Source organism: Anser anser, assembly GCF_964211835.1.
Source record: "Anser anser genome assembly, chromosome: 20".
Classification (NCBI taxonomy): domain Eukaryota; kingdom Metazoa; phylum Chordata; class Aves; order Anseriformes; family Anatidae; genus Anser; species Anser anser.
In genome coordinates, this window is record NC_139741.1 from 6,213,399 (window position 1) to 6,240,430 (window position 27,032).

Consider the following 27,032-nt stretch of genomic DNA (forward strand, 5'->3'; position numbering starts at 1 on the left):
ATGAAGCATCAAACCTGTTTGTCCCCTGTTGCAGCCACTATAGCATAAGCCTCCAAGGTGCAGTTCTTTGTTAAATGGAATGCTGCTAGTTCTCCCCCCAACAATTTTAAACTTTTTTTTTTTAATCAATGTTAAATATCTATACGTATCAGCTTCTATCTGTGTTTCTCTACCTGAATCATAAGATGCCCAGCCACAAGAAAAAAATATATACCAGAAGATTGGTAAACATTGATAACTGGGTAGAAGAATCAGTTTAATTTCATAACTCCGTTAAGTGAAACAGTACAGTTTAATTAACCAGAACTTACTCCAAAATAGGTTCTTTACTACAGCAAAATAAATAGGTAGCTCACATGCAAAGTAGTTTACAAGAAATTCTGATTCCTGGTAATAAGACGCACAGTCTTCCTTTTCAGTAATACAGAACTAGCAGTGGGCTGTTAGGAAAAAAAAATAAATTCTGATACTGTGACTTACCAAAGCACAACAGCTGTTACTCCAATTCACTTTAAGACAATATTTCAATTAAACTCTCCTGTTCACTAGTAACTCGTTTATAGCTACTATTTCATAACTTAGATGACTTTTTTTTTTTCAATCTTAGTGTCTAACCGTATCTTATCTCAATCTCATCTGTGGGACCAGAGCATCTCATAGTACAGTGATGCCCAGTATCAAGCACCAACCCCACCTGGTACTGTGTACTAGACAGTTCATTATCTATATTCAGGTGAGCCCCAAATTGACGCGGCATCTTCCAGCTCAGCATCTTCACCTTCTCAGCATACTTAGCACAGTGGCTTGCCCATTCTGAATTTTAAACACTGGAGAGAGATTCTGCAGTTACTACTCTGGCAACTGAACTACCTTACTTTTAGGCAAAACCATTTATTGTTTTACCTACAGACGGGTTCATTCACCTAATAAAATATTGACAAGGCCTTACAGCAGTCTAGTTACTCAACACCAGAACACAAGTTCCTGCGAGAGGTGCTCCCAGAGTTGTTGCTGCTGCCCAGGCTACACAATGGCTGAGAGCAAAGTGCTCTACTCCTGCTTGCTGACTCTTAGATGGAATATGGAAATCCATCTTACCTGCCTTACAGGGATTTGGAGGATTTGTTTGCCAAAACACTCCCACTTCAGTGGCTTGATAACAAGATGGCATATGAATTGGAGATACTTTAGTTACAAATGCACCAGGCAAGTCATTCTTAAGTACTTAATCACTACAATGATCTTTCTGCAAAGAAAAACACATTGTTACTTAGACTTGCACTTGAATGACTAAGAATTCTCTCTCCCAAGACACAGAGATACCAGAATCAGTCACAATTATGTTCACATTAATCATTAACAGCATAACAAAACCCAGTGACAAGATTTTTAGGAACTCATTAACAAGGGCATAATGTACACACGTTTATTTAAACATGGCAATTTATACAATAGCTAATTAGCTAATCCCCACCCCCCAACCTGTGTACCTGGATATCAGAATTAGCACCTAGTGTTTATAAAACAAAGAAAGACTTTGCAGTATTATTTACTGCAAGCACTGGTCAAATCCTAAGCAATTCGGGCAAGTGGCACATGTGTAAATTAAATAATCCAATTTCTTGTGATCTGACTAAGCTCATTGCCTCACCTTATCACAGGAATTTTGAGTAACCGGTTATCTCTGAAACACTAGGAATGCATAGTTTGTACATAGCTGACAAAAAGGAACAAAACACAGTTTTGGTCTGAAATTATTGCAGTGCAAATTTAAAGTATCTATTTTTAAAGCAGTGGAACATAAAAGAGGTAGGTACTTTCCTCCTTGATGGTAACAACTTAACATTGTAGTTCAAGCTAAATAGCTCTGTGCTAGATATCTCAGGTACACTAACAAGTCAAGGCAGACTGGATTAACTGAGATATTTAAAATGATATAAAATGTTTCACTGGCATAAAAAAAAAGTTCTATTGCAAGAGGTTACTTTTTGCAGAGTGAGCTCTTACTCTTAACCCGAAATACACTGATCTAGACTTTTAGCGACATAAAGCTGTAGTTATCGCAATGTTTAATTCTTTAGCAAGGTAATTTCTCTTGCTAAAGAGGGTCACTAAAGATCTGAACAGTGATGTTTCATGAAAATAAAGTGCACTTTTCTGCTCAGAGCAATGGCTCATACTTCTGCTAAAAAGCAGTCTCCAATTATATGAACTTATTTATTGACCAGGATTGTTAAAAAATCAATCAAGACGTAGCCCAGTGATGGAAATTACTAGGCAATGCCAGAAAAGCAAGCCCCTTTTGGCACAATTCTTTCATTACCTCCTTCCCTCCCCCTTTAGTTCCACATTAAGCAGTTTTTATTAAACACATTCCCTCCTATTTCTGAAGCCTGGCTCAACATTCTCTTCAAAAGTGCTGTCAGCACTGATGCGCACCACTGAAGGCTATCAGGTATACTGACAAAACAGAGAGAACGTTTGCATGAAGAAAAGTCAATTTTTAGATGGCAATAACAAGTGTGAACTCAAATCATTACAAGAATATCCTCTCTGATTCATCAGCTACACCATCTAGCTAATTGAAACACTAACAGTGTTCTTGCCTTTATACTGCAATGTGATTTAACCAAAAGGTGCTAATGTGAACACTTCCATATCATTTTCACTAATACACAAGATGTCATGCACAACCCAGACATTAGATTTTAAATCTATTTACAATTTTACATATTTTACAATATATATTCCATCTTTACAGCTACAGAATAAATTCATACTAACATTGGTATCTTTCAAGTTTCTGCTGGAACTCGAGATCTTTAAGTTAAACTAATTATTAAAAATGTTTAAGTGCATGCCTAGAAGGAAGCTTTCTGGAAATATGTCAATGGACGAGTGTTGCTTAAAAATTACACTGTTTGTGTAGAAAATTTAAATTCAGTTCAAAAACTCACAAAAGCCTAATAGAAATCTAATTGACTAAAATAAATACAATTTATTACACCTAACCAAAAAAATGTACCTTTAAAAATGTACTGATTTAAGCTCATCTGATTTTTAGCCTTGAATTTACTTCCCTTTCCAAGAAGGGGATAGTACTAGGTGAGAATAATGACGCTCTTCAAAGTTAACACTGATAATTATCCTGCATAAACCTGAGGCTGCAGTGGTGGGGGCAGCTTGTCATTTTCCACATTTTCAGAGTCAATAGCTGCTAAGGCTTGATTTTTTGGCTTAATTTCTAATGGATATTTCTCAACAATATCTTGGACTTCCTTTGCAACTCCATCAGTCCAATCTATCAGGTCTTTCTCCAGCTTCTTGGCTTCACTGACAATTCTTTCCTGTCTCTCATTCAACTGAGACAGGAGATCTAAGTTTTTATACATTTGCTTAACACCCAGGCACACATCTGGTGACCAGCTGTCAGATTCTTGCTTCTTCGGGGATGTCTGACCAGTCATAAAACGATCAAAATCCTCTTGGCTTAGATTTAAAGACTGAGCATCCAGTTTTTCAATGAAGGCCACAGCGCAGCACTATGAACAAAACAGAGTAAGTAAGCAAGCATCATCACAAGCTACAGACTGGAACTTGTATGTTATATATATTTTAAATCCTGCCGTTACACCAGTAAAACTGTTAGACCAAAAACTGATTATTTTGTGTCTAAACAGATCATTCATAAAGAGCTTTTCAGGAAGCTAGTCATATCAGACAGTTCACATGCATCTCTCTCCTCCCCAAAGTTTGAAGAAGTCAAAAACTGAGAATGATACCGGAAGATACCGTTTCAGCTGAACTATTTTGACTTGCTGGATAACATTTAATCATCTGATCGGGTGAGATATGGTATGCGCTCTCCATTTCGTGAAAGAAGCAATGTTGAGATGCCCATCTTACCTCATGGATGCTCTCCTCCTACTAAAAGAATTTTTAACATTCCAAGCATCTCATTCAACTACATGTTTTCCTCAAGACTTGCTTTAAGATGAAATGCAGAGAAGCCAAGTTCATAATTATAATTTTAATATAAACAAACACTTCTAAAAGTCTCTTTACCTCCACTCATTAATGGCTTAATTCTGCAGTCCTTTATTAGGGAAACTTTCATGGGGCTTATACGGGGAATTCTGCATCTGTAACAGCTGCACTGCCCAAGCCCAGGATTTTAGGAACAGAAAGTATTATCTCCTCACAGAAAAAAAGTATGCCTAAGTCTCTGCATCAGATTGTGGAATAATGGGTTCCATATTGCGAGGAATAAAACACACTCTGGTTTGGAAAGCAGAGAACAAAGAAAGAAGAGATATATAGCAAAAGAGCTTGCTGTACCTTAACCAGCCTCTAGCACCATTTGAAGAGTTGTTTTAATTTTCCTTCTACAACGTTATACCATGTTTGCATTTACTGGAAATTCCTGTATCTAAATGAAAGATAATGTTGTTGTATAAAATGTCAACACTGTTCCTGCACTTACCAGATTGGTAAAATAGTAGCCATCTTCTCCTGTCATTAACCTGCTTGGATTACAGAATCGTGTTATATATTGGATGTTGGACTGCAGACGGGGTGGGTTTCCCTTCAAAACAATATATATGAGCGTTGGAAGAAAGTCATCAGCAGAAGCTGGTTCATTTTTTGTGATCTTTATAGCATTAAAGATGTGCTTGCTGCACTTGGTGATGCATGCTAATTTATCACGAGGCACACGCTTTGAATCCATCTCGATAATATCTGTAAGATAGGAAAGTTCTCAAATCATTAAAACCACATGAAACAGCCACCTGAACAAGACAAGGTGGACACAATACTAAAAATGCATTATTTTCTATCTTGTGGTGCTTGATGTTCCATTAAAGTACCTGTTTATTCAGCCTTTTCTTGGTTTAGTCCAAGCATCTCAAATAGGTAAGACTAAGCACTTCTCTGATAGTAAAGTTATTCCTGCTTCACAAATGACAAACTAGCCCAATATGACAAAGACTTCTACAAATCTAAAAGCCTGAACCACTTTCTGATGACAGCAGAGAATAATCTATCCGAACAGGAGATCTGAAATTTAAAACTGTAAATGTAAACTTCATCAATCACAAACCTGTAATTGCTTTTACAACCATATCAGAGACTTCTGGAATTTCTTCATTGACAGGAACACACAGCATTTGTGGAGTCACCCAGTGCAAAGCCCTATGACAATAAAAAACATTAAACCATTCCATGCCAGTAACATTCAGATGTTTGAAGCCAGCTACTTCTTGAATTCAATGCACAATGAGTGTTTTGTGTGAGGCACTAGAACATTTATAAGCCAGTTTATTCCACTGAAGTAATTTACTATTTCCAGAAAAAAATATTTTCCTTTTTTTGCTTTAACTTAACAAAAGCATACCAATTTATTTTGCTAGTGAAGTAAAGCTTTCATTATTCATTTTATTCATTCCTTCTATTTCTTGTATATTTCTTCTATTTCTTCTATAAAATGCTTTTAAAACTTTTTGTTTAAAAAGCCTGACAATTTTTTGTGCACAGCAACAGACTTTTAACACGCCTGACTCAGAGCCCTTTCACAGGACTGCGGATTACTCAGCTATTTTTCTTTCAAAGGCTTACCTGATTCTCTTCTGGACAGCAAGATCCTTCTTCTCATCATCAGTTGTTTCAGGACAAAATACGTATTTATACTGTCGAGTCATAATGTATTTTTCGATCTGATCCATTGCTTTCTCAACTTTTTCAGGGGGCACTGAAAGGTACAAATTCCCCACGCCCAATACAGTAAACATAGTATTCCTAGACTGCTTAGAAGATTTAATACGTGATTTGGTTCTAATGTCACCAAAACAGTACTACTGACTCGAGCCAAGTCTCATAAACATTCTTCAGTTGATAAAGAGCTGATATACTTGGAGTATTTTCACTCTTTATAGCGGAAGCAAAAATATAATGGTAAGAACACCGTAATGACGTACCAAGGTAGGTACGTGCACTGGCTCCCAATGAAGCACTTTCATTTAGCATGCAAATTAGGTTCACCTGTTCGTAGCTTACAAGAATATTTCTTGAAAAACAGTCTGAGAATAAATCCAATGAGGTCCTCGAAGTCCTCTGTGCCTGTTTACCTCTCTAAAAAAAATCCTTAAGTGTGTTTAAGATGTGCCACTTACGTACCAGACACAGAAGGGCAGTCTGCAACAGAAGCACTCCCCTCTCATTGGCTTTTTGTGTATAATCATGTTATCACACTGTAATAATACTGTTAATTGGGTTGAGGCTACACATTCAACCTCAGTTTTAAACAAATAACATTGAATTTAAAACAGGAAATGAAAACATCTGAACCATCTTAATTGGGAGTTTAAAGAAAACCTGCAAAAACAAATAATTTAGATTGTAAAACTTTGCAGAAATGGTGCTGCTGGGAATAGTGCAGTGGGACTATGGGACTAGAATTTGTTAACACCATTTCTGAGAGGTGGGTAGGAATGCTTTGCTTTTACTTGAAAATGCAAGCAGCTTTATCCTCAAGACATTACTTTCTTTTAGCACTAAGATGGGAGGAAGAAGAACACGATACCTTTCCAGCGTGTCTGTAATTTCTCTGCTACATTTTGATAGAAGTCCTGGGCACATTCAGATTGCTCCTCAATACTTAAGTCCTGCAACAGAAACCTGATTAAGTGTGCATGTGTGGAAGAAATGGCAAAAATGCCTTTGATGGCAAGTGTCCAGCTGCAATAACAGTCTAAGAATGCAAATAGATCCTCCTCAGAAATGTTTATGTTGGCTACATTATATTCAAAAATATGAGAAACCAAGACTGGCTCCTTAACATATGAAAGATTTATGGTTCTTTGCTGAACAGCTGTGTATTAGCAATGGAACCAGACAGATGCAACGTCATTTTCCCCAGCCACATCTCTGAGTAACAGTGAGAAGACAATGTAGACTATTTAAGTAGAATGCTTTCTCCCAATTTTCTTTCTTTTTAAAGATGATATTCAGTATACCAAAAAAACAGGAATATAAATTACAAATTTAAAAGAATATCTATGAAGTAAACACTTATAATAATACAGTTACTATGAATACATTCACATCATTTGTGATATAACATTGTCTTTTGGGCATTAACTAACTGAGCTATTGAAGAACAGAATGTACGTTTGAAGGGTTAAAGTTAACTATACTTAAGTCACTTTTCACCATTAAATGGCAGCATAAAACCATCACTTCAAAAAAAAAAAAAGATGGAGATAGAACTTAATTTCTGCATTCATTAAGGCCAAAACCAAGATAGCCTGAAAATGAAGCATCGGCTCTTACAGCATCAGTGCTACATTTTACAACTGGTTTACATGTAGTAGAAAATTGTAAGTTTTGAGAAAGACTTCTTTGACTAGCATGAACTGTCAAGGAACCACATAACTAAGAAGAACTTTAATGTTTGTAGCTAATAATAATTATTTCCATAAGCTCTACACTCAGAATGAATCAGCTTTAAAAGAAAAGAAATAAAAAATTCAGCATGTTCTCAAAGTGGAATGCATGTAAGGTTCCATCAGAACTCCCTTTTAATTTCCAGTCCAATTTGAGGATATCATTTGAGCAGCTGCATTAAATAGGAAAGGAAGGGGAAAAAAAGGTGTGCTGAACACTGCCTTATTTCAACCATAGGTGGCACTAAAGATACATTAATCTTTCAAGAGCAATTAAGCTTTTACGTTGAGAAACGGAATGTATCCCTTATTTCCTATAAAAGAAAGTAGTCAAGTCACCCCCTTTCTCCAAAGGGCAGTATCAACCTGCATACCTCCCTTTCTATCTTTGTACTGTTTTATCTATCTAAAGATAATCTAAATCTTTTTGTCTATCTAAGATATTAAGCTATCTAAAAACTGAGTATGTAATATAGTACTATTTCCCAAAATCATGTTTATCAAAAAGATTGCTTGTTCAGTAGACCTCTTATCTTTCAGAACTAATTTCTTTGGGATGCAAAAGAAAGTTCTCTCAAGATACCTGAGATACTGGAGTTTGAGAGTTGTGCAGCATATGCCACAGCAAACCTATGAACAGCAATGCATTCATCTTCATTTGACTAAGCACGCCAGCTGAAAACTCCTGTATACATTACATAAAAAGCTGCTGGAAGAAGTGCAGCACTTTTTCCATCTCTCACGAATTTCCCCAATGTATGTAAAAGACATTCAAATCACTTACCCTTTTATGATTCATTGTGTCCAAAAATAATTTACATTGCTTATAGATATCTTGTCCTGGTTTATGATATGTCTTGAGAAATTCTATGAATTCCTTGGATACTCGATCTGTCTCGATGCTAGCCTGCCTGTTTATAGAAGGGCTGGGAGACTTGGATTCTTGGATCTCTGCTGGGAAAGTTTGGACACATCAGATTAGCCTTTTCACACTGGTGTATGAATTCAAGAAGCGTTTACAACTTCAGATTTTTCCCCCCTCATCTTGCAGATGAAAAAGCAGTCTATTTCTCAAGTTTTAGCAATGAAATGTTGGATATTATTAAATGGAACAGTGAAATACTTAGTTTCCTAGAGAAGTGAAACATTTAGAGCCACATACCCCATTTATAGTACCGGTCTTAGTATATTAGCAAATTACTGTAACATTTGTTTGCCTTCAGACTTCTTACATTTTCATTCCTAGGTAAAATCCTTCCATATGAGATCAAGGTTTGCCAATGGGATTCCACAGTAGCTTAAGCTAATGGTGTGGTCCCGTTTCCATTGTCCCTCACTTCTACATTCCTGCTCCTGCACTTCCACCAAAAGAAGCGTTTATTCAACTGGCTCACGACCTAGCTCAGGGAATAGCAACTCTGTGTAGTCCTAGTCAGAAACAAGTCTTTCTTATGGGGTTTTCAGCTGGATTAGCTCCCCAGACTGGTTTACTGAAAAGGTCACAGGAGCACCAGCAGCAGCACAAAACAAGGAACAGGAGCACAGGGTTGGTGCAAACACAGCAGCCCTTCTTTGGCTAGGCAGTTGGTGCCACAGGGTCACACCTGCAGCATAAATGAGAACTCGGCCATTTGTGTTTCAGCAAAAGCAGAAGCATTGCATCTGCTCAAGAAAGAACCTGCTTGGCCCTTGAGAAGGGAGGAGGTATACAGACTGCACCCAGCACTGGATGCAAGTTTATGCAGGGCTATTCCACAAGCACATCTGATTTTCCAAGATACACACTGGAAGTTAACTGTACTGATCCAATACCTTCCCTACCAAAGTTTAGTTCACCCACCTTTCAATTTGCCAGCCAACACTGTTCAAAATGAAGGATTGAATAGATGATGTACATGAACATGATGAAAAGCAAGCAGCAAAGAAACAGAAAACATGAAAATATTCAAAATCAAAAGGGTACAAACATATCTTGCAATCTGAAAATACTAACATGCACAAGAGCTCCTTGTTTCAATGAGCACAGAGGCAGAACTCCGAACTAAGCAAAAATGTGTTAGTATATTTAAGTTGGTATGTTTAATTTGGACTCAAAGTAGCTTTTTTTCCCTCCATTTTTTGTTATTTGTTTTTAAAGAGACACAGCACTATAGTGAATTCAAAGCTCTACGATCCAGTGACTAACACAAACAGATCATTTGACCAAAGCACAAGGCTTGTTAATGCCTCTAGGCTTTAGCATAACCTTCTCTGGGTAATGATTTGGTACCACTAGAATATCTATGCTATTTAAGTTATATGAATGTACAGTTCCAACTATAGCAATAAAGATAAAAAGTGCAAATCGACCTCCGTTCTAGTTATACTAGAACACTTTCAGAAGGGATTTCCTTCAGTCTTCTTTATACCTAAGATTCAAAGCACAAGTACAGCATTCAAGCTGAAGGAGCAAGAATTACTGTTGACTTTTGTCACATTTAATATTACGTAATCAGTAAGTAGAGAGCATAATTTCAAAATCATAAAACAAAGAAAGCAGGATAACATTCGAAAGGGTAGAATTATCATTTTTCCCCTACAATTAGTGTTTTTATTTCAAAGAACTACTGAAGATTTATTTAAATTTCAACATTGACCTCACTACATCATAAAAATAAAGAACTGCATTCTGCTATTTGAACTCAATGAGTATGGATATGAACTTTTTAGTTGCAGATTTAAAACAGGTTTTAGATACTAGAGAGATACAGACAATTGATGCAAGTTTGCTGCTAATGTAGGTATTAAAAAACTGAACGTTAGAATGACCTGACTTGAGTCACACCAAGAACATCATGTAGTCACTCAAATGCAGCAACTTCACTCATTTTTGTGTTGAAATCCTGATTTAAGGAAAATGAATCTGTACAATATGCACTGAGCATTAAAGTCTGCAGGAACAAATGTAGCTTCAGCAATAAAATGTTTTCAGCTTTGTCACGTGTTCTAAAAGAATCAAGTCTAACTACAAAGAAGCTGATTACAGGAAAGAAATTCCATTTGAACAGGAGAACCTACTAGAGGAGATATGCTAAAATTAAAAGTACAGGAAGAATTAAGAAAGGATCATCTTTTATAAAGAATAAGCAGTATCCATATTAAAATCTTTCTCAAGGCATTCTACTGAGATGCTAGTTGTCACAGCAGAACATTAGCACTCCAGTGAGTCACTATGGTTGTGCCATGGTCGTGGATCTCAGTCCAAGCAAAGAATACAAAGTAAGCCCTATCGTTAGCTCTGCTACACACATGCATTCATACTCTTCATATAATTTGCAAAATAAAAAGACATGGTATATCTGCAAATTTCTTTACTAAGTAGACCATGTCAGAATTGCAAACAGCATAGGATAAGATCCTAAAGCTGTTTGCATCAGGGGTTTTGGTGTCTTTTGGGTTTAAATAAAACCAGTATGTCTGTCTTCTCTTGATATGAAATTGTCTTCTTAATATAACAAACATATGGAGATGTTCTGAAGAAGTTCTTGAAGCATGAACTCTTAAATTGAAGCCATTTCAACTTATAAGCAGTTTTATAATTGCAACCTGGAATCATTTTTTTGATAAACACATGAAGCAGCACAAAATCCAGCTACTTCTTACAAACTGTGGTAGTTTTTTTCTTTTTTTTTTTTTTTTTTGAAACTGCATAATCCTTCGGATGTCAAGCTAAGGTAGAACAGAAAGAAGCTTCAACTTTATTCCTGTACTGTCCCTACCAAAAAGCTAACAATTGGTTTAGAGATTCAATTTCCCTTCAGAATTCTAGACTTGCTTTTTTATTTTTTCTGGTCATCATTACACTCAACAGCACAGGTTATAACTGGCACAACCCTAGTTTGCATTTTGCAAAGCCCAACTAAAGAGTAAGCTTACTAAAACCAAGCAGACAGCTTGCTCAAGCTGTGCTGCATTACCTTCAGTAGGGGAAGCCAGTTCCCAGGAGGGAGTAAAAATTTCCTTCAAATCCCTGAGAATGTTATCAGCATTTCGCTCCCTCCCAAGGTGTCCTTGCTTAACGATTTTCTCTTGAGCCGCTGAAATAAATGCAAAAGCAAGCAAGACACCAAGAGCAGGAGCATGTCAGGAGAGATGACGAATGGGATAAAAACAGAAAATATGGGAAGTGTGAAGAATGAACGTAAAAAATGGTTTTCATACATAGCTGAATGCCTCATTTAGCCATCTGTTGCTTATACACCAAGACAAATTCTAAGATGAAATAGAGACTTATTTAAAAATTCTTATTAAAGAAATGCATCACCTAGAAGGCTGAAATACATTAATGCTGATTTTTCTTCTGGAATTCCTCCTCCAGTCTAGTGGTTTACAATTTTCACCCATGTGAGTTATTGCCATGCAAAGGCATCAGAGTCATTAATCATTCTTACTTGTACACCTGATCCAGAATAAACATTCAGCCAACTACAAACTCGATATTCACAACCCACATACACATAAATACTACAAGGTTCCTTTCACGTTTATTTTCATTTAAAGGCACCATGTTTACACATTCAAATTTTCCTGTTAAAGCTGCTGAAGCGATAAATTATGGCAGCATCACCTGATGCCTTGAATCATCATTTCAGGCATACCAGCTTGTTGGAAATGACTGACAGTCAGTACCTTTTCTCCCATTTTCTTCAGGAAGAGTTCAACTTTACGTTCTAAACACAATGTTGCACAATGGTTGACTCATGATTCTAGCACCAATGTGTGTCACACAAACAAGATACTTTCACTCAGCAGTGCCGTTCAGAAACACCAAAAAGCTCACATTTTTGTGTGTTTTCAGTGAGACTTTGTATACAGAAGCTGCTCTCAAGAAGCATCATTACTCCAGCTTTTTCAAGTCAAGTCACAGAGCATTACCCTGCCTTGTCAGTCAATATATCTGTCAAAAATACTTCTTAACTTAATATGTTGTACAGAACCATTAAAAACAAAGTGGAAAAGTTACCCTTCTTAGCTCCTGCTCTGGAGGAAGCAGTGAAGAACTTCTTCACAGTAGTGACCTTTCGTGTTTTCTCATTGGTTTTCTTCTCCTCAAATTTTGAAAAGGTCAGGGACTGCGCCCCTTGGGTACTCTGACTACTGGCATATGCTTCTTCTTCTTCACGCTGAAGCCTGAGATTAGAAAGATAAAAGTCTCATTTAACTGATTAATGCCAGCACAAATAAGTTAATTTCCTGTGCAATAAATTACTCACTCCTTTGACATTCCAATTCTCCTCTATGTCCACCTTCATTTCGAGCTTCCTATCGCACATCCCTTCACTACATTAAATCCACTCTTCCCATGTTGTAATGGGGAAAGAGAGGAAAGACTTAAGTAGCCAGGGAAGATTAAACAGTCTCCTCCCTTTTGACATTACCAAAGTATAACAACAATCACTTTCCCTATGTGTCACAGCCCTGAATCCCACAGAGGTAGTCTTTCCCCTCACCTCTATGGGAGCATTTCCTATTGCCAACTTCCTGCCCAGGTCCTTGTCTTGGGGGTTTCACTGCACATTACCAGAACTACTTTCTATTTTGAGATGTCTTCATCAACTGACATACAGTCCCCTTCAACCCCAAATATGCATTGGCTATCTCAAGACAACCCCTCTGTTCTTATCAGCCGTTACCATTTCTTTCCATTCACAGAGAGTCACTCATCTTCATTTATTATCTTACTGAAGATAAAAAACCATGGCACACAACTGAGCAAGTGACATACCCCATCACAATCTTAAAATTATTCTGGGGAACAGATTATTGCTGTCATAATTTGTTTTCAAAGTCATGGAAATACATATGCTTGCTTGAATGAATGAGGCAGACCACTTCCCTGCAACACTAACGGTGCTTTGCAAAGACTGAGCCCCTTCTAACATACAAGAGATAGGAGGGACATACCAATTCTTCAATGGCTACTATTCTCCTTGTGCAGGAGAATTAAAATGGGTTAAATTATGTTGCTCTTCAAACTGCTAAAAGGTTGAGCAACTTTAAGCTCCCCCCCAGCTCAGGATGGCCCATATAGGATCTTGCATGCTGTAATCTCTTGAGGCAGGAATTGTCTCATCCCTGCTGTAAAGCCTGTCTGTTCACTGCAGCAAACAATCACAGCTTATCTGTCCCTTTAGCATCTCCCTACTGAAGTTAAAGGATTTCTGAAATGCCCATTTTTACTGCACATAGTAGTTACATACTGACAGCATAACTATCCTATCCGGTAATAATAAAATTCTTAAGCCAAATTTATGACAGGAAAAAGATGACATGTCCCCTGTGCTGTACTCAACAGTTTACCTGCTACCTTCTGATTAGGCTACAAGTTTCAGGCACTTCTTTCTACCTGTCTTTGCAGTTAATCTGTTCCAGTGACAGACAGTTAAGAGAATTAAAAAACAAAAACAAACAAAAAAAAAACCAACCACTGCTTCAAGACTTAATGTATAAGGGTCTGGGATAATTAGATGCCAGAAAACCTGGGCTTCCAAATCATAAGACTGGACTCAAACCCAGAGAGCTTCCACAGATGTCACCTTCTACAGGCAGGCTGATATGAAAACTGCACTTCCTGGTGTTTTTTCTAAATGACCTTGGTTAACTTATCACTAGGTAACTCTAGTTCACCAAAGGCTTCCAAACTCAAATGCAGACACATTTCTCAGGGATTTGTACTTTTTCCTGGAGTTCCAGCGTATACCACTAATATATTAAGGTAAGCATATGTAAAGAATCTGTGTCCATGTGAACAAACATCTTGACCAGCTGAAGTCAACTGGCTCTTAGAGTTACATGCAGCTTCATCTCAGCAATTCATGCAGCCTTGAAGCATTTAATTCGGAGTGGATATCATGTAACTTACACCTGGAAATGACACAAAGGACAGTTGTGGTGCAAGAGGATGCTTTCCACTTTCTCAGGTAATAGGTGTTTTTACTTTCTACCCAAATCCAACAAAAAGCAGTTGTGGCTTCTCTAACTTTCTCAGTCAAGCATAGATTTCTCTCAACTCCCAATTTCAGAGGCAGATATTTATCACACTAGAAAAACTAAACCGTTTTGCAGAAAACACATGCTTAGAAAAATTGCTTCAGTTATTAAAGCTAAAGCTTGGATGCCTTTGGGTGTAACCCTGCCGTCTGTTGAATGACCACGGCTGAGACTAAAATTAGTTTTTTAAGCAGTAGCTGAAACATAAAACCACTGTGCTGGCTGTATTCAAGACACAATAACTGCCATCTCCAGGGGCAGAGGTATTTTAATCAAATTTGTCACTTTCACCCTTCCAACTGCTAGTCAGAATTATAGATTCCAGTATGTAAATAGGTCAAAGTATTTGTTGAGAGGTTGGGGGGGTGTTTACATTTGTTACTTCAGACTTTCTTTTTAAACTTCTTAAATTAGAATGTCATAAAAATTCATCTTTGCACCACAAAGACAACTTTAATTCCTGCTGGAAAGGTCAAATTTGAACACTGATGATGAAACTGAGCCAAGTAGGACTAGAAAACATGAGACAAGAATAGTATTTAGTAGAGTCAGCCTACTGTGAAAGACGAAGGCATAAAGAGGGCTCTTTACCGCTCTGCCAGCTCCCAATCCTCTTGAATCTGTTTCTGCCTGGCCTTATGGTATTCCTCTCTCCAGCACTTGGAGCAAAAGCCCTGCCAAGCAGGATTGCCATAGTAACCACATCCCTTCTTGCACAGGAGCTCCGACTGATCAACGTGAATTCCTCTGCGTTCAGATTTCAGGTTCATTTTCTTCCTGTTTAAAGAGAAAAGGGTTAAAAGACAGAAATGTGACAACAGCCCGCTGTTTGAAGGCTCGTCTCTTAGAAAGCAGTCACCTGCTTTAACTATTGAACAGTCAGTTCCATAGTAACACAGCAAATTCCGAAGGAGGAAGGGCAGTTACATAAGCACACAGCCGCAGCATTAGCATACGTTTGCATGGCTGTGACCTGTAAACAGTGCTCGGCAGCTGGCCGGGAGAGCAGGCCAGCACTACCAGCCGTCCGGCGACGGCACGCGTCTCTGAGCTCACCCGCACGCTGTTCTGACAGCCACACAGGGACAAAGCAGCAGGGGAAAGAAGAAATACAGAGCTGCCATCCCCAGAGAGGACTCGGTAAGGCAAAGCGTAAATAGCTTTGCACCCAGGCTGTTTGCACAAAGAGCAAAACTGGTGAGAGCTCAGTGAAGGCATCTTTGGCCCCATGGAGAGTGTCTTCGGAGCACAGGGAAGGATCCCAGCAGGGTCCATTAACATGGATGAGGTGCATCTCCATTTCATTCAGTGCTCAAGTTACTGCAGGGTTAAGCTACGCATCCGTACCCAGCCCTACAGAATTCACACGTAGTGACCGCAACAAAAATACTGTTTTTGCAGCCACCCAGCCCTCCCCTTTCTTTTTTTACCCAACAGAAGCCATCCCACGTGCCTGCTTGCTCCCACGGGCATTCCAGCTACTTGGTTCCAGTTGTAAACGCTGGATTCATTTTAGGATAACGGCAGTGCAGGATCACCTGCAGGTTTCAGGTGTGCATATGAAGACACCGGCACCGGGATCGCACTACTGACATACACAGGCACCAGAATGAGCACAGCGGGGTGCGGGAGGGCAGGTCTGGCCCCAAACCCAGCCCCATTTCACCCCTGCATCTCATACAGAGCACTTTGTGTAAGCTGAGGCAGCACCTCAGCAGTTCGGGTTCTTGCTCCTGCGTTCACTAGCAAAGGTGTCCCTGGGACCTCCTCCCCTCCTGCCGTCACCGAGGGAAGGTGAGCTCCATGTTCCTTCAGGTGCTACGTGTGAAAAGCAAGACGAAAAGTCATCTCCTTAAAATAAAGGACATCAGTAACTGTCGGAGTTACCTCGTTTCACCCCAAGAGTCCTAACGACCCTGAAGTCCATACACTTGAAGAACGCAGTCCTCTGCTTTTTGGCATTTCTGCCCAGCAAAGGTCACTCACCCCCGGGAGCTCGGCTGCTCGACAGCTTTGGAAAGGGCCCCCAGTCCTTCCCTGGGCCATTCAGCAAAGAGGACAGCAGTGAGATGCACAACCATCACTGCCAAAGACAGTTTTCCACTCTACGACAGCAATTTTATTCCATGCTGAATCCTATACGATCAATTAATTTAAAAGACTGCTAACGTTAAACATTCCCCATTAATCTAAACAAGCTATTTTAAATAATGGGAAACGTATGATTTTCTCCGAGGGATAAACAAATTAAATATTCCATCTCATCTACGTAAGTATTAAGGCTCCCTCCTCTAACGTCTTTATCTTTGAAAAAAGTAATGAGTTTCTAAAAATAAGCTTAAAAATAGTTCTGTTGTAGAGACCTAGGTGAGAAAAACACTACAATGTAAGTATTACAGAGCTTCACTTCCTTCATTGCCTTCCAAAAAGTCTTTGTTTCTGTACTACCTTCATTTTCTGATTCCTCAGATAAGGTGTCCATGTTGACGACGGCGCGCAGAACTGCGGACTGACAATCTATCAGGCACCAGAAATTAGAAATGAAATTTTTGTCAGCGGCACAACGTGAAGTTAAATGGAATAACGGGAAGGGAATTGCATGTTGTCAGTATCTGGCAGCGCAGCCCTTTCTCAGAGTGCCACGTACGCCCGTCGACAAAAATTTTGAAAAGAGCGGGGAAGTGAAGGTTTGCAATTTCCACAATCGTTCCTGACCGGCGGGTTAGAGGGACAGCTTCCCAGAACAGAAGCTGCAGCAGCATTTCAATTAAAGCCTTCTCTTGCAGACGCCCAAGATAAAAACCCACCGCACATACAGTTTTCCATACTCGTGGCAAAGCTGGCGGGCCTGGATGTCGCAGTTGTAAATGCCAGAGGGCTATAAAGACGTGGCAGATAAAACCATTTTCATAACACAAAGTTCAGAGAGATTCTACACTGATCTCTGTCACCCAAGGAAACGCGCTCTCTGATCCTATCACCCACTAAAAGGGACAAAGTCACGACAGTTTTGCAACTGCGTTCTGTCACCCAGTGCCATGATTGGGATGTTTGCTGTACTTAACGAAAAGCACTGCGCTTCAGACACTTGGATTTCTGGAAAACGAAAGGACTGGAATGAAATCTTGCCTAAAGCCCACACCGACACCCGGCTTTCTGAAAGCTCAGCAGCATAGCCCGGTTTCTGTGCCACTTAGGCACTTTCACTGTCCCTCCACCGACACGCACACGGTAGCTTTCAATATCCACAGGGCTTCACCCACATCCCGGTGTCACAACCACCTCCTCACCATCCTGCTGACCCCACCAGAACAAAAAACTCGGTTCAGCTCAGTGGCAAAGCTCAGCAGCTTGCACGGGAGGGAGTGAAGCAGGTCTCTTGGTAACGAGATTCAGGTTTTTCGCATTCTTTCTGGAGAGGCTTGCGAGGAGCTGCGAAGCCAAGCCACTCGAAAACAAGCTGTTCTTTTTCTTCCCCTCAAGTATTTTCAGTTGCAGTTACATCAGGTTGGGAGGCAGGACGAAGGAGGTCACGCTGAATCGATGTGCAGAAATCACATGCTGCCCTCAGAGCCGCAGCTTTTCCCTTTACTGACAGGCAGCATTAGGAAGGGTTCACAGCCACTTTTTGCGTGGCAGCAATTACATTTTAATAAACTGAACCCAACGAGTTTAAATAAACTGAATACAAACAATCCACCCCAGGTCAGCTTTCCTGCAAATGACTGATCTGCCATTCCCAAAAGCGTTTTTTTTTTAGAGCATTTGGGGTCCTCAGAAGCTCCTTCTCCTTCTGTTCCCTTCTCTCCTTCCTCCTCCAACTAAAGGCGTATTGTTCTTTATCCAAAGCCCAGCTCCTCGATGGATTTGCATGGTCAGACCTTTTATTTGCATTCACACCCCAAATATATCAACCGCCCATGGCTCAGTTCATAACCCAAAAAGAAAGAACAAATGTGGGGTTCTCCTCGAGTCGGGGGGGGAGGCACTTCTGAGCAGCTCCATGCTGCCAGACCACTGAGAAGTCACAAAAACAACAAGGAAGGTAACAAACCTCTATGAATAGTGCTAATAATCAAGAAGGATCAAAGGACCAGAAGCTGATAGCTAAAGTTACCCCATCTGGAGAGGTACCCTGCACCAAGCATCCTCGTTGCAGCTCCGGCAGCCCAAATAAAACTTTTCAACAGCTGCAAGAAGCACCGCGCCTCCCTCCCAGGAGCAGACACGTGTGTAAATGGCTTATTTGTACTCCTAAGCTGCTTTGCTCAAAAAATGCAAATTGTTCGGCTGTGAAAGTAGTCAGGGAAAGCAGAAGTGACACCTTCTTACAGATTGCCTCATAGATACCATGCCAGAGAATTTTCTGTACAGAGTTTCTGTACTGGTACTAGACCCCTCAAAGGTTCCTGTGCTAATTAGCATCACCCCTCTGAGAAGTTAGAAGTCCGTAATCCTTTTCCCCTCGTTCCTTAGCGCACCGCTGGTGGATGAACCACACGACGCGAGTCACGCTGGGTGTATCGAAGACTTGCACGTCAAAGGTCTGAAACGGCGATCTGAAAGGTCAGATCTCCCTGCACAGCTTTCTCATCAGCATCTTGGAATACTTACTTTTGTTAGAGTGCCCAGTCCACAGGAAGATGGTACAGTTTAATTCCAAAATAGCTTTTTACTTGCTTTAATGTAATTCATTCTAAAACTTATACATCTTCCCATCAGCACAGTTTTATATTATTATTCCTAAGCCCATTTATTTTTTTTTCCTTTTATTCAGTAGTACTTTGAGCGCTCACATACTTAGAGCAAGTATTTTGAGAGGCGTGCGATACCAGCTTGGAGGTTTCTCCGCACTTCCTCGCACCCCTAGGTGCTTCCTGCCAAGTCTGGCATCCGAAAGAATATCCAGAAAACCACAGCTTTCTTCAGAAAATGGAAACACATCATTCAAGGGGGATAAGCCAGCTGTTTGCCCAGCAGTTCCTCCGTGACTTTGTCATAGCTGCAACCGAAAACGTCTCGGGAAACAATACAGGGATTCGGTTACCGCAGGCACAGAAGCAGACGTGAGCCAAAACCAGAAAAACCAACTCTTCTGCAGAATGCTGCTGGCCTACAGCCACATCACTTTCCCCGAGTCGCATAGCTCAGTCTATCTATGAAGACTTACTTAGGCAGACACAGGAAACATATTTTGGTACAAGTACCATAGGAGAAAAAGAACCAAAGCATCGAGGTTGTTTGGAAGGGGGCTTTGTGTTTTTTTAACAATTTTTTGCTGTTGACCCTAACCACAATGGTATTCATTGAGTCTGGGTGCTCAATAAAACACATTCCAACTTCCAAGGATTTTCAGTTTCAGGCCTCAGGAGCCCAAGTCTCTCATGGGAAGCACTACGGATACATCTAAACCTACAAAGGGATTTCATCAAAGCGTTTCGTCTTTAGGCAACATCTGCAACCTGCAATCTACAACCTACACAGGCTGGCAAATACCTACAAGCACCCGAACGCAACCCACGACAGCCAGCAAAGCTCAGCACCTCGCTTACAGCTCACCGTACACCTCTCAAGGATCCACTGCCAAGCACACCAGGCTGGACGCCCAGCCACCGGCGTCTGCCTTGCTGCTGTGTAAAACCACTGATGCAGAAGGAACCAGGCTGCACCGGCACTGAATTATGCAGCCAGGTGTTATTCCACCTCATTTCTCTGATGATCTGCCATTTGCACCCCCACGGGACTACGGACACAACCTTCCCCATCAGCTGCTCCCCAACTCACAGGATAAGAAGAGAGCTCAGAAGTTTGCAGGCACTTGATAATCACACGATGCCTCGAGTCTAGGCCAGTTGCATCAGACAATCCTACCTTTTACATTCCCAAAAAGCACCTCCTCTGTCAATTATAAGGCCACAAATCCTCAGGCCATCTTTCCAGTATGCCGTAGAGGGCATGGAAGTAGCAGCAAGCAGCGCTCCACGACGCTGCACCTTTCATGTCAGACTCACAGCTCTCAGCAACAGCGAGAGGCTATAACCCAGTATTCTACACAGACCAGGTTACAAAATAGCTGGAAAAATTCATAGCACAAGTCTTAAAGCAGGCATCAAACTGACAGCAAAGAGCGAGCACATTCCTAGCCTTGCCGTAAAACAAAGAAGGGGCACCTTTCATCCAAATAGGATCTGTCACCAAGAACTGATTTAACGCACACATGAAAGACTGCACTTACGTAACACATTCTTTACAGCAACGAACCTAAGATAATTTTCAGAACACTTTGGGGTTTACAGAGGCTGCAGGCATAGCTTTGGCTTTAGGAAAAGCACTGTTCGTGCAGTAAGGTTTGGAAGCAGCATAGATTTATCTTTAGTTCTGACACCACTGCCTTGTTTTTCTTGTTCCTTTCTAACGCGTACCTACCTTAATTCCCAGAGTCTCAGGAGGCAAGCAGATACCTTTATTGCCCATGCAGACTGCATCACTGCCAGAAGGACAAGATATTGACTTATTCATACACTATTTATTAGTCCTGGATTGCTTAGGTCACCTCTGATGGAAGGGCTGGTTGAAAAGGCTCACTTATCATGAGGGGGTCTCAACCTACAGGTGCCTTTATTAAGACGCAATTGCGAGACAACATATAATTACTACAGGCTACGAAACAGCTTCTAAATAACTCTGCATGCAAACCCTGCAAATAAAAGCAGTGGCTTCGTACAAGTGCTCCGTAAGCAAGTTTCAATTTTGGTACCAAAGTTCATTAAAATACATCTGTAAACAGGAAAAGACCTCGCACAACAGACTCAGGCAGTCTGACACACAGTATGAGACTGCCTTGGGCTTGCAAATAGCCCAGTTCAGTCTGCTGCTCTTTTTAGCAGAACATGAACGTTAAAAAAGAATAACCCACAACGCTGTCTCCTGACATCTGAACCCCTCCTCAGTCTTTTCCATCACTTCGCTCTGTTTCTTGAAATCAAGTCTTCTCAAAAAAACCCTTGGCACAACTCAGAGCGATGATCTACACCCTTCTTTCCCCTGGACTGAAGCAAACGCCATTTGGCTCTCCAAATTTAAGCCTTCAGAGAACTTAATGAACAACTCGTAGTAATTTTTCTCATTAAAAAAACATCCAAGTGCTCCAAAGAGCGTTCTCTGCATGGCTGATACAGCATCACCTGCTGAAACTCCCCGGTCATTAACGGCCAACCCAGGCATGGGATTTTAGAGCAGGAGAAGCAGCACAGCTGGGGGAGTCTCCAAATGCATAATTCTGGTGGCTGAACAACACCATACTTCCCATCTGATCAAGAGAGGAGCGAGTCCTACCTGAAGCTGGATGGAAGCTCAGTCCCTGAAAATAAGCTTACAAGGAAACCTAGGAAGCGCATCGAAACAGAGGGGTTGGACTGGGTTAAGGTCTCTAACAACTCGACATTTGGGCTGCGGAAAAATAACACATCAATCTTAGAAGCTACTGCAGCATCTCAAATGGAACTGATCACAAACAGATAAATTGCCTTATCTTAAAAGCCAAAAAAAGCATCTTTTCTAGCTAAATGGTACTAAACACTACCAGCACTGGTAACTGAAGAAGCAGATGATTCTTTTAAGTGAAATATCTGAAAGCAAACACCCTGAAACACCAACTCGCAAATTACCCAGAGAGCCATCCTACTCTCCTCCATCAGCCAAGTATTTAATGCAAAGAACGCCCATCGACCCAAATGCCACAACGTTCTTCAGAGCCAGGTAAGTGTTGAAATAGTCGTGACTCATGTGTAACCTTAAACATTCAAGTGTAATTAACAGAAAGCTAATTAAACATGAGCTGGTTTCCTCCAAAGGAAAGGGTGGGGCGAGTATGATCTAAGAGACTCACCAACAGAAAATACAAAAGCCATTGGACAACCTAAGAATTAGGAAAGAAATACAGGAGCTCTCTTTGCAGAAGAGATCGCATGAGTCTTCACAAATTTAGCTTGCATCTTTCTTGCAATTAAGCAACTTCAGCTATAACATTTGCTTCCTAGTATACAGAGCACAGCTTGTTAACTAATGTTCTAGAGAAAAGAAATAGTTGTTAACGGTGATTACAGACAAAGAGCTCGACCTGAAAACAACCATACAGTCTTGTACTGTAATTTGACAGAGGAAATTGCAACCACTGCTTAAAATGTCAGGAGCCTAATGGTCAGGAGGCTCCAACACTCTACCCACAGAGCTCACAATTTGAAAGTTAGTTCACTAACTAAAGACTGGACAAAGCGTTTTCCCCCTCCAACGTCGATACAGACTTCAGGCTACAATTTTATTTGTCCACATCAGATTCTTAACTACTGCCTGCAGCAATGACCACTCTGCCAGGAGTAGCGTGGACTGATGAACTAACAGCCTATGTCTCCCCACCTACGTGTGGCTCACACCTGCACTTCTAAATGAAATCACAAGAAACATCCAAAAATCGCCTTGTACAGCTTGACTTGGAATTCAGATAAGAAGAGGATTAGCTAGAACTTCTAAAATCTCCTCAGAGAGCAGCTAGCAGCTTCTACATGCTCTGCGTATTCTGCCAACGTCAACCGCACTCACCTGGGTGCAGATTAAAAAGTAAGCTCACTACACCCTCAACAAAATACTTCAAGGCATCTCATGTGCTTGTTGTTTGTGGTGTAAAGCGATCTTAGGAATTAGTATAATTAGCTTTATATTCCCATTCTTCCTTTGTGTGTTGTTTGAGGGTTTTTTTGGTCAGCAAAACACCCATTTGAGCTACAATTCTCTTCCTAATCCTCTCCCCTGTAAAAAAAAAAAACAACTGTAATCACATCCAGAAGGCCAACACATGTGACTCCTGAGGCAAGGACTGTTCCTGCAAAAGCTATCTCCTTCCATGCCATCGGTCATCGGGGTCAACTCTCTGTGTGCATGGAAAGAGCCCCAGGTAGCTCCAGAAGACCAGGAGGTGCTCAGCACGCCGCCCTGAGTACCAACATCAGGTGCTGCCAGCCCAAAGCACCACTTCAAGAAGAGTTTCACGACTACGAGAGCCAAGCAGACCGGTACAGCGGGCCTCGTCAGTATCAGCTGTAAAGCACAACCCGCCGTAACGCACCCTTCTCCCAAAACTGCGCCGTCCCAGGCCAGGGCCCCGCTCAGCGCGAAGGAGCGGGCTGGTTTTGCCTCCAACAACCCGCCCAGCTGACTCAGTGCCTGTCACACCGGTGACAGCGCCCAGCCGGACAAGGGCAGCCCGGCAAAATTAGTAAGACAGTGTCGAACCACACCCCCGTGAGCACTTTTGTTACTTCAGGCTCGTCACTCATCTTCCAGTATTTCGTCTTCCAGTGTTTCATCTGCCAATGTTTCATCTCCCAGTGTTTCACACCCTTTCGGACGATACGGACGCTCCCTGCTTCAAGGAGATGACTTGGACACTACACAGGGGTGCTCGGACAGAGACAGACACCCACAAAAGCACCCAAAACGTGCTGCTTGGGTTCTGACGTACACTGCAAACTCTGCTTGGCTTGAGTTGAACAGATTTTGCTTTAAAAGAAGACATCTCACAGCACTACTACTTACAAGCAAAGAGTCAAAACCCCCTCGATCCACAAGGAAAAGGGGAACAGGCGGAGGGGGCCGAGCTGCAAAGTTACCAGCGACGCCTTCCACCCAAACTACCGAACCGTGCGCACGGAAAGAAAAGAAAGCGATTATTGAACGGTACCCACGGAAAGAAAAGAAGGGGAAATAAAGAGATTCTAAGAGCGGCTGAGCCTGAGGACCCGCACACAGAGGGAAGCAGGGCCCTGTGCCCCTCAGCACCGCGGCTAAGCCGGGTGGCATCGCCCCGACGAGCACCGGGGGGACACCCCCGGGCCGGGCCCGGTCCCGTCAGCGCTGGACGGGCCCGGGCTGGGTCTCACCGGTTGCCGGGGCCCTCCCCGGAGCCCTCCCCGCGTCCCGCCGCGCTGCTCCGCTCCCCTCGGCCCGAAGCGGCCCCGGCCGGGCCCGGCGCCTCCTCCCCGCAGCGGCCGCCCACGGAAGAGCGGGGACGTCGCTTCCTGGGCTGGGCCCCGCTGAGGAGGCTCCGGAGCTCGGCCCCGGTTAGGGGCAGGAGAGGCAGGGAGAAGGGTTTTGGGATGAAAGGCGGTGCGAGGATGGCGAAGCAAGCTCTTGGGAGGAAGGCAGAGGGCGGGGAGGGAAAGGCGGGGTGGTTGGGGCTCCTTCGGAGAGCAGCAGCTGCCTCAGCCCAAGCGCTGTGTGGATTTATCGTAGAATCACGTTAAGGGTGGAAGAGAAATCCCAGATCAGCAGGTCAGACCGTCCCCCTGCCACCAGTGCCACCCACTAACCCATGGCCCTAAGCACCACAGGACCGGGAGACATGGGCCAGGGAAAGGAGGCTTTATCGGTAGCTGAATGGCGAGCACGAACACAGAGACACCGGGCAGCACCTCAGGGATCGTTCACAGCACCTGTGTCCCACACGAGCTGGAGCTAGGAACAGGGTCGCATCCTTGTGGGGCTCCAACGTCCTCCTCAAATTCTCCTCTTGTGCTCCTTCCTCTGCGCCGCGCAGTGCCATCCCTTCTCCTCTCAGACACAGCAAACCAGCGCCCGACAGCCGCCTTGCTTTTGAATCAAAACTTTTTTTCCAGCTCAGGCTGCTCCCATGAATGCCACGGGTTGTGTACTTCTGCTGACTGCAGCAGGAAGAGAAATAGCTGCTGCTATTTAAAACTTACTCCTCTTTCCCTTCTCGTTTACTCGGTGCTGTCACTTGGGGTGTTTTTTTCCCCACAGCAGCATTCAGCGGAGACATTCAGTTGCGAAAGCAGGTCTCACCTCAGAAGGACAAACAGGCAGCAACAAAAAGGGCAGCTCAGTTACTTCAGAAACGGAGGGAGAACACTTCTGAACGCAGCCAGCCAAGCAAATCCAGGAACTCAACTTTCTTTCAGAGCATGGCACAAGTAGGGATGGCTACTTGGACCTTCTCTGCGCTGTCTCACACGAATGGGTGGGTATGTCAGGAAGGAAGTAGAACTCAAATTATCTCATACCAGTCAGACTCCCCAGGCAGCCAGCAGACTGCATAAGCGCCATCTGTTAAGGAAGTGCTGATGAACAAGTTACTGGCTGGTGCCATTAAGAAAAGCTTGGGAGGGAGGCTGCTGTCTTAATTATCACTTGCAGTCATGCAAGGCAAACTCAAATCACAGAATGCAAAAAGGGGGAGTGCAGTAGCTGCAGACCAGGTTAGCCAGATTCCAGAAATTTTCAGTATAATTCACTTTTATTGCACAACACAAACATTTGTCTTCTTTCTCTAGTCTGGTTTTTATTTAAAATATATTACCTGAACCAAAAACCAAGTGTAGTAAAAAATAAAATACTACAGTACCCACATTATTAAACTTCACACCCCTACTTACATAAAACACATTTGGAGATAATTCCAAACTCTAATCGTTAGCATCTAGGCTGGATTTTCAAAGGCATAAGGGGTTACAATGCTTTGAAACATACAATTCAGCAAAACAAAATCCATTTATAAAACCCACAGTGAAAGTATTGGTAAACTTACACAAACTTCGTATAAGTAAAATGAGTAAGAACTGCAGTTCTGGAAAGCTTTTTTGGAAAGTTTCCAGTAAAAGGAGTATATACAGAACAGAATAACAGAATGATTACCCCCTGAAAACTAGCTTATTTGCAAAAAGAAAAAACTAGAGGGTTTTTGGTTTTTAAATTAAATTATGATTCTATGGCCTACATTCCAAACTGTCCTGCTTCCTCTCTGCCATGTGTCAACAACCTGAAAACATTTACAACTGTTTACCTACAAATAACCAGAGGTCAGTAACTCCAAGGTTCAGCAATACCAATCATTATGTCAAGCCAGCGTGGTCTACACAAGCTGTGGAGCAAAGTAGTTATAAAAATGAAGAAAGTGGAAAAAGCAACATCACGTCCAAGATTCATGATGAATGACGAGACTGTCTTTCTACATTCTTTGCTCCTAAGTATTCTCTTATCTCTAGGCAGTTGTGTCCCAAACTAGATCACTGCTTTGCCATGCACAAAAGAAAGATAGGGTGCATAAGGTGTGGCTCAAAGGTCCTCAGACCTCTAAACAACAATGCTGAAATTCCAGTAGTGTGACCCAGCAGCCACCTCACTGGTCACTGCTATAGTTCCCAGTTCAAATCCACAGCCACTGACTTTTCCCCCACACTTAACTTGAGATATCCCAATACAATGAACTTACAGATAAAAACTGGAAGAACACAGTCAAGGTTGGCTGGGTTTCTGGAGGGACTGGAGCCTCTGACTGACCCCACATAAATGGCGATTAATGCTCCTCTGCCTCACACAGCAATAGAGCTAAAATATAATGAAATATATACATATATATATATATATATTCTGCACAATGCAAACAATCAGCTCTGAGACTTTCCCTGTTGGCATTTCCATCATTCTCTCCATCATGTCACTTGTCCCAGGTCACCTATGAACAAGAATGAGCAGTGAGAATAAAGTTGG

At 41.8% G+C, this 27,032-nt stretch overlaps 1 protein-coding gene across 9 annotated transcripts; it reads right to left on the reverse strand.

Annotated features, from left to right (window-relative positions):
- Positions 1 to 235: 235 nt before the first annotated feature.
- Positions 236 to 25,606, reverse strand: RABGEF1 (RAB guanine nucleotide exchange factor 1). 9 transcript variants are annotated; one of them, XM_083806561.1, is made up of 11 exons: positions 24,407 to 24,910; positions 23,070 to 23,276; positions 15,063 to 15,248; positions 12,445 to 12,611; positions 11,399 to 11,518; positions 8,227 to 8,396; positions 6,581 to 6,662; positions 5,617 to 5,749; positions 5,102 to 5,193; positions 4,484 to 4,740; positions 236 to 3,542 (listed from the first exon to the last, which is right to left on the reverse strand). In XM_083806561.1, exons 3-11 carry the CDS (start codon positions 15,239 to 15,241, stop codon positions 3,144 to 3,146), a joined length of 1,599 nt encoding a protein of 532 aa, XP_083662687.1. In that variant the 5' UTR covers positions 15,242 to 15,248; positions 23,070 to 23,276; positions 24,407 to 24,910; the 3' UTR covers positions 236 to 3,143. The 9 variants fall into 9 exon arrangements, with proteins under 9 accessions (XP_083662687.1, XP_083662685.1, XP_083662684.1 ...); XM_083806559.1 differs by lacking the exons at positions 23,070 to 23,276; positions 24,407 to 24,910 and adding an exon at positions 24,959 to 25,315 and having other exon boundaries at positions 8,227 to 8,393; XM_083806558.1 differs by lacking the exons at positions 23,070 to 23,276; positions 24,407 to 24,910 and adding an exon at positions 24,959 to 25,315.
- Positions 25,607 to 27,032: the final 1,426 nt, after the last annotated feature.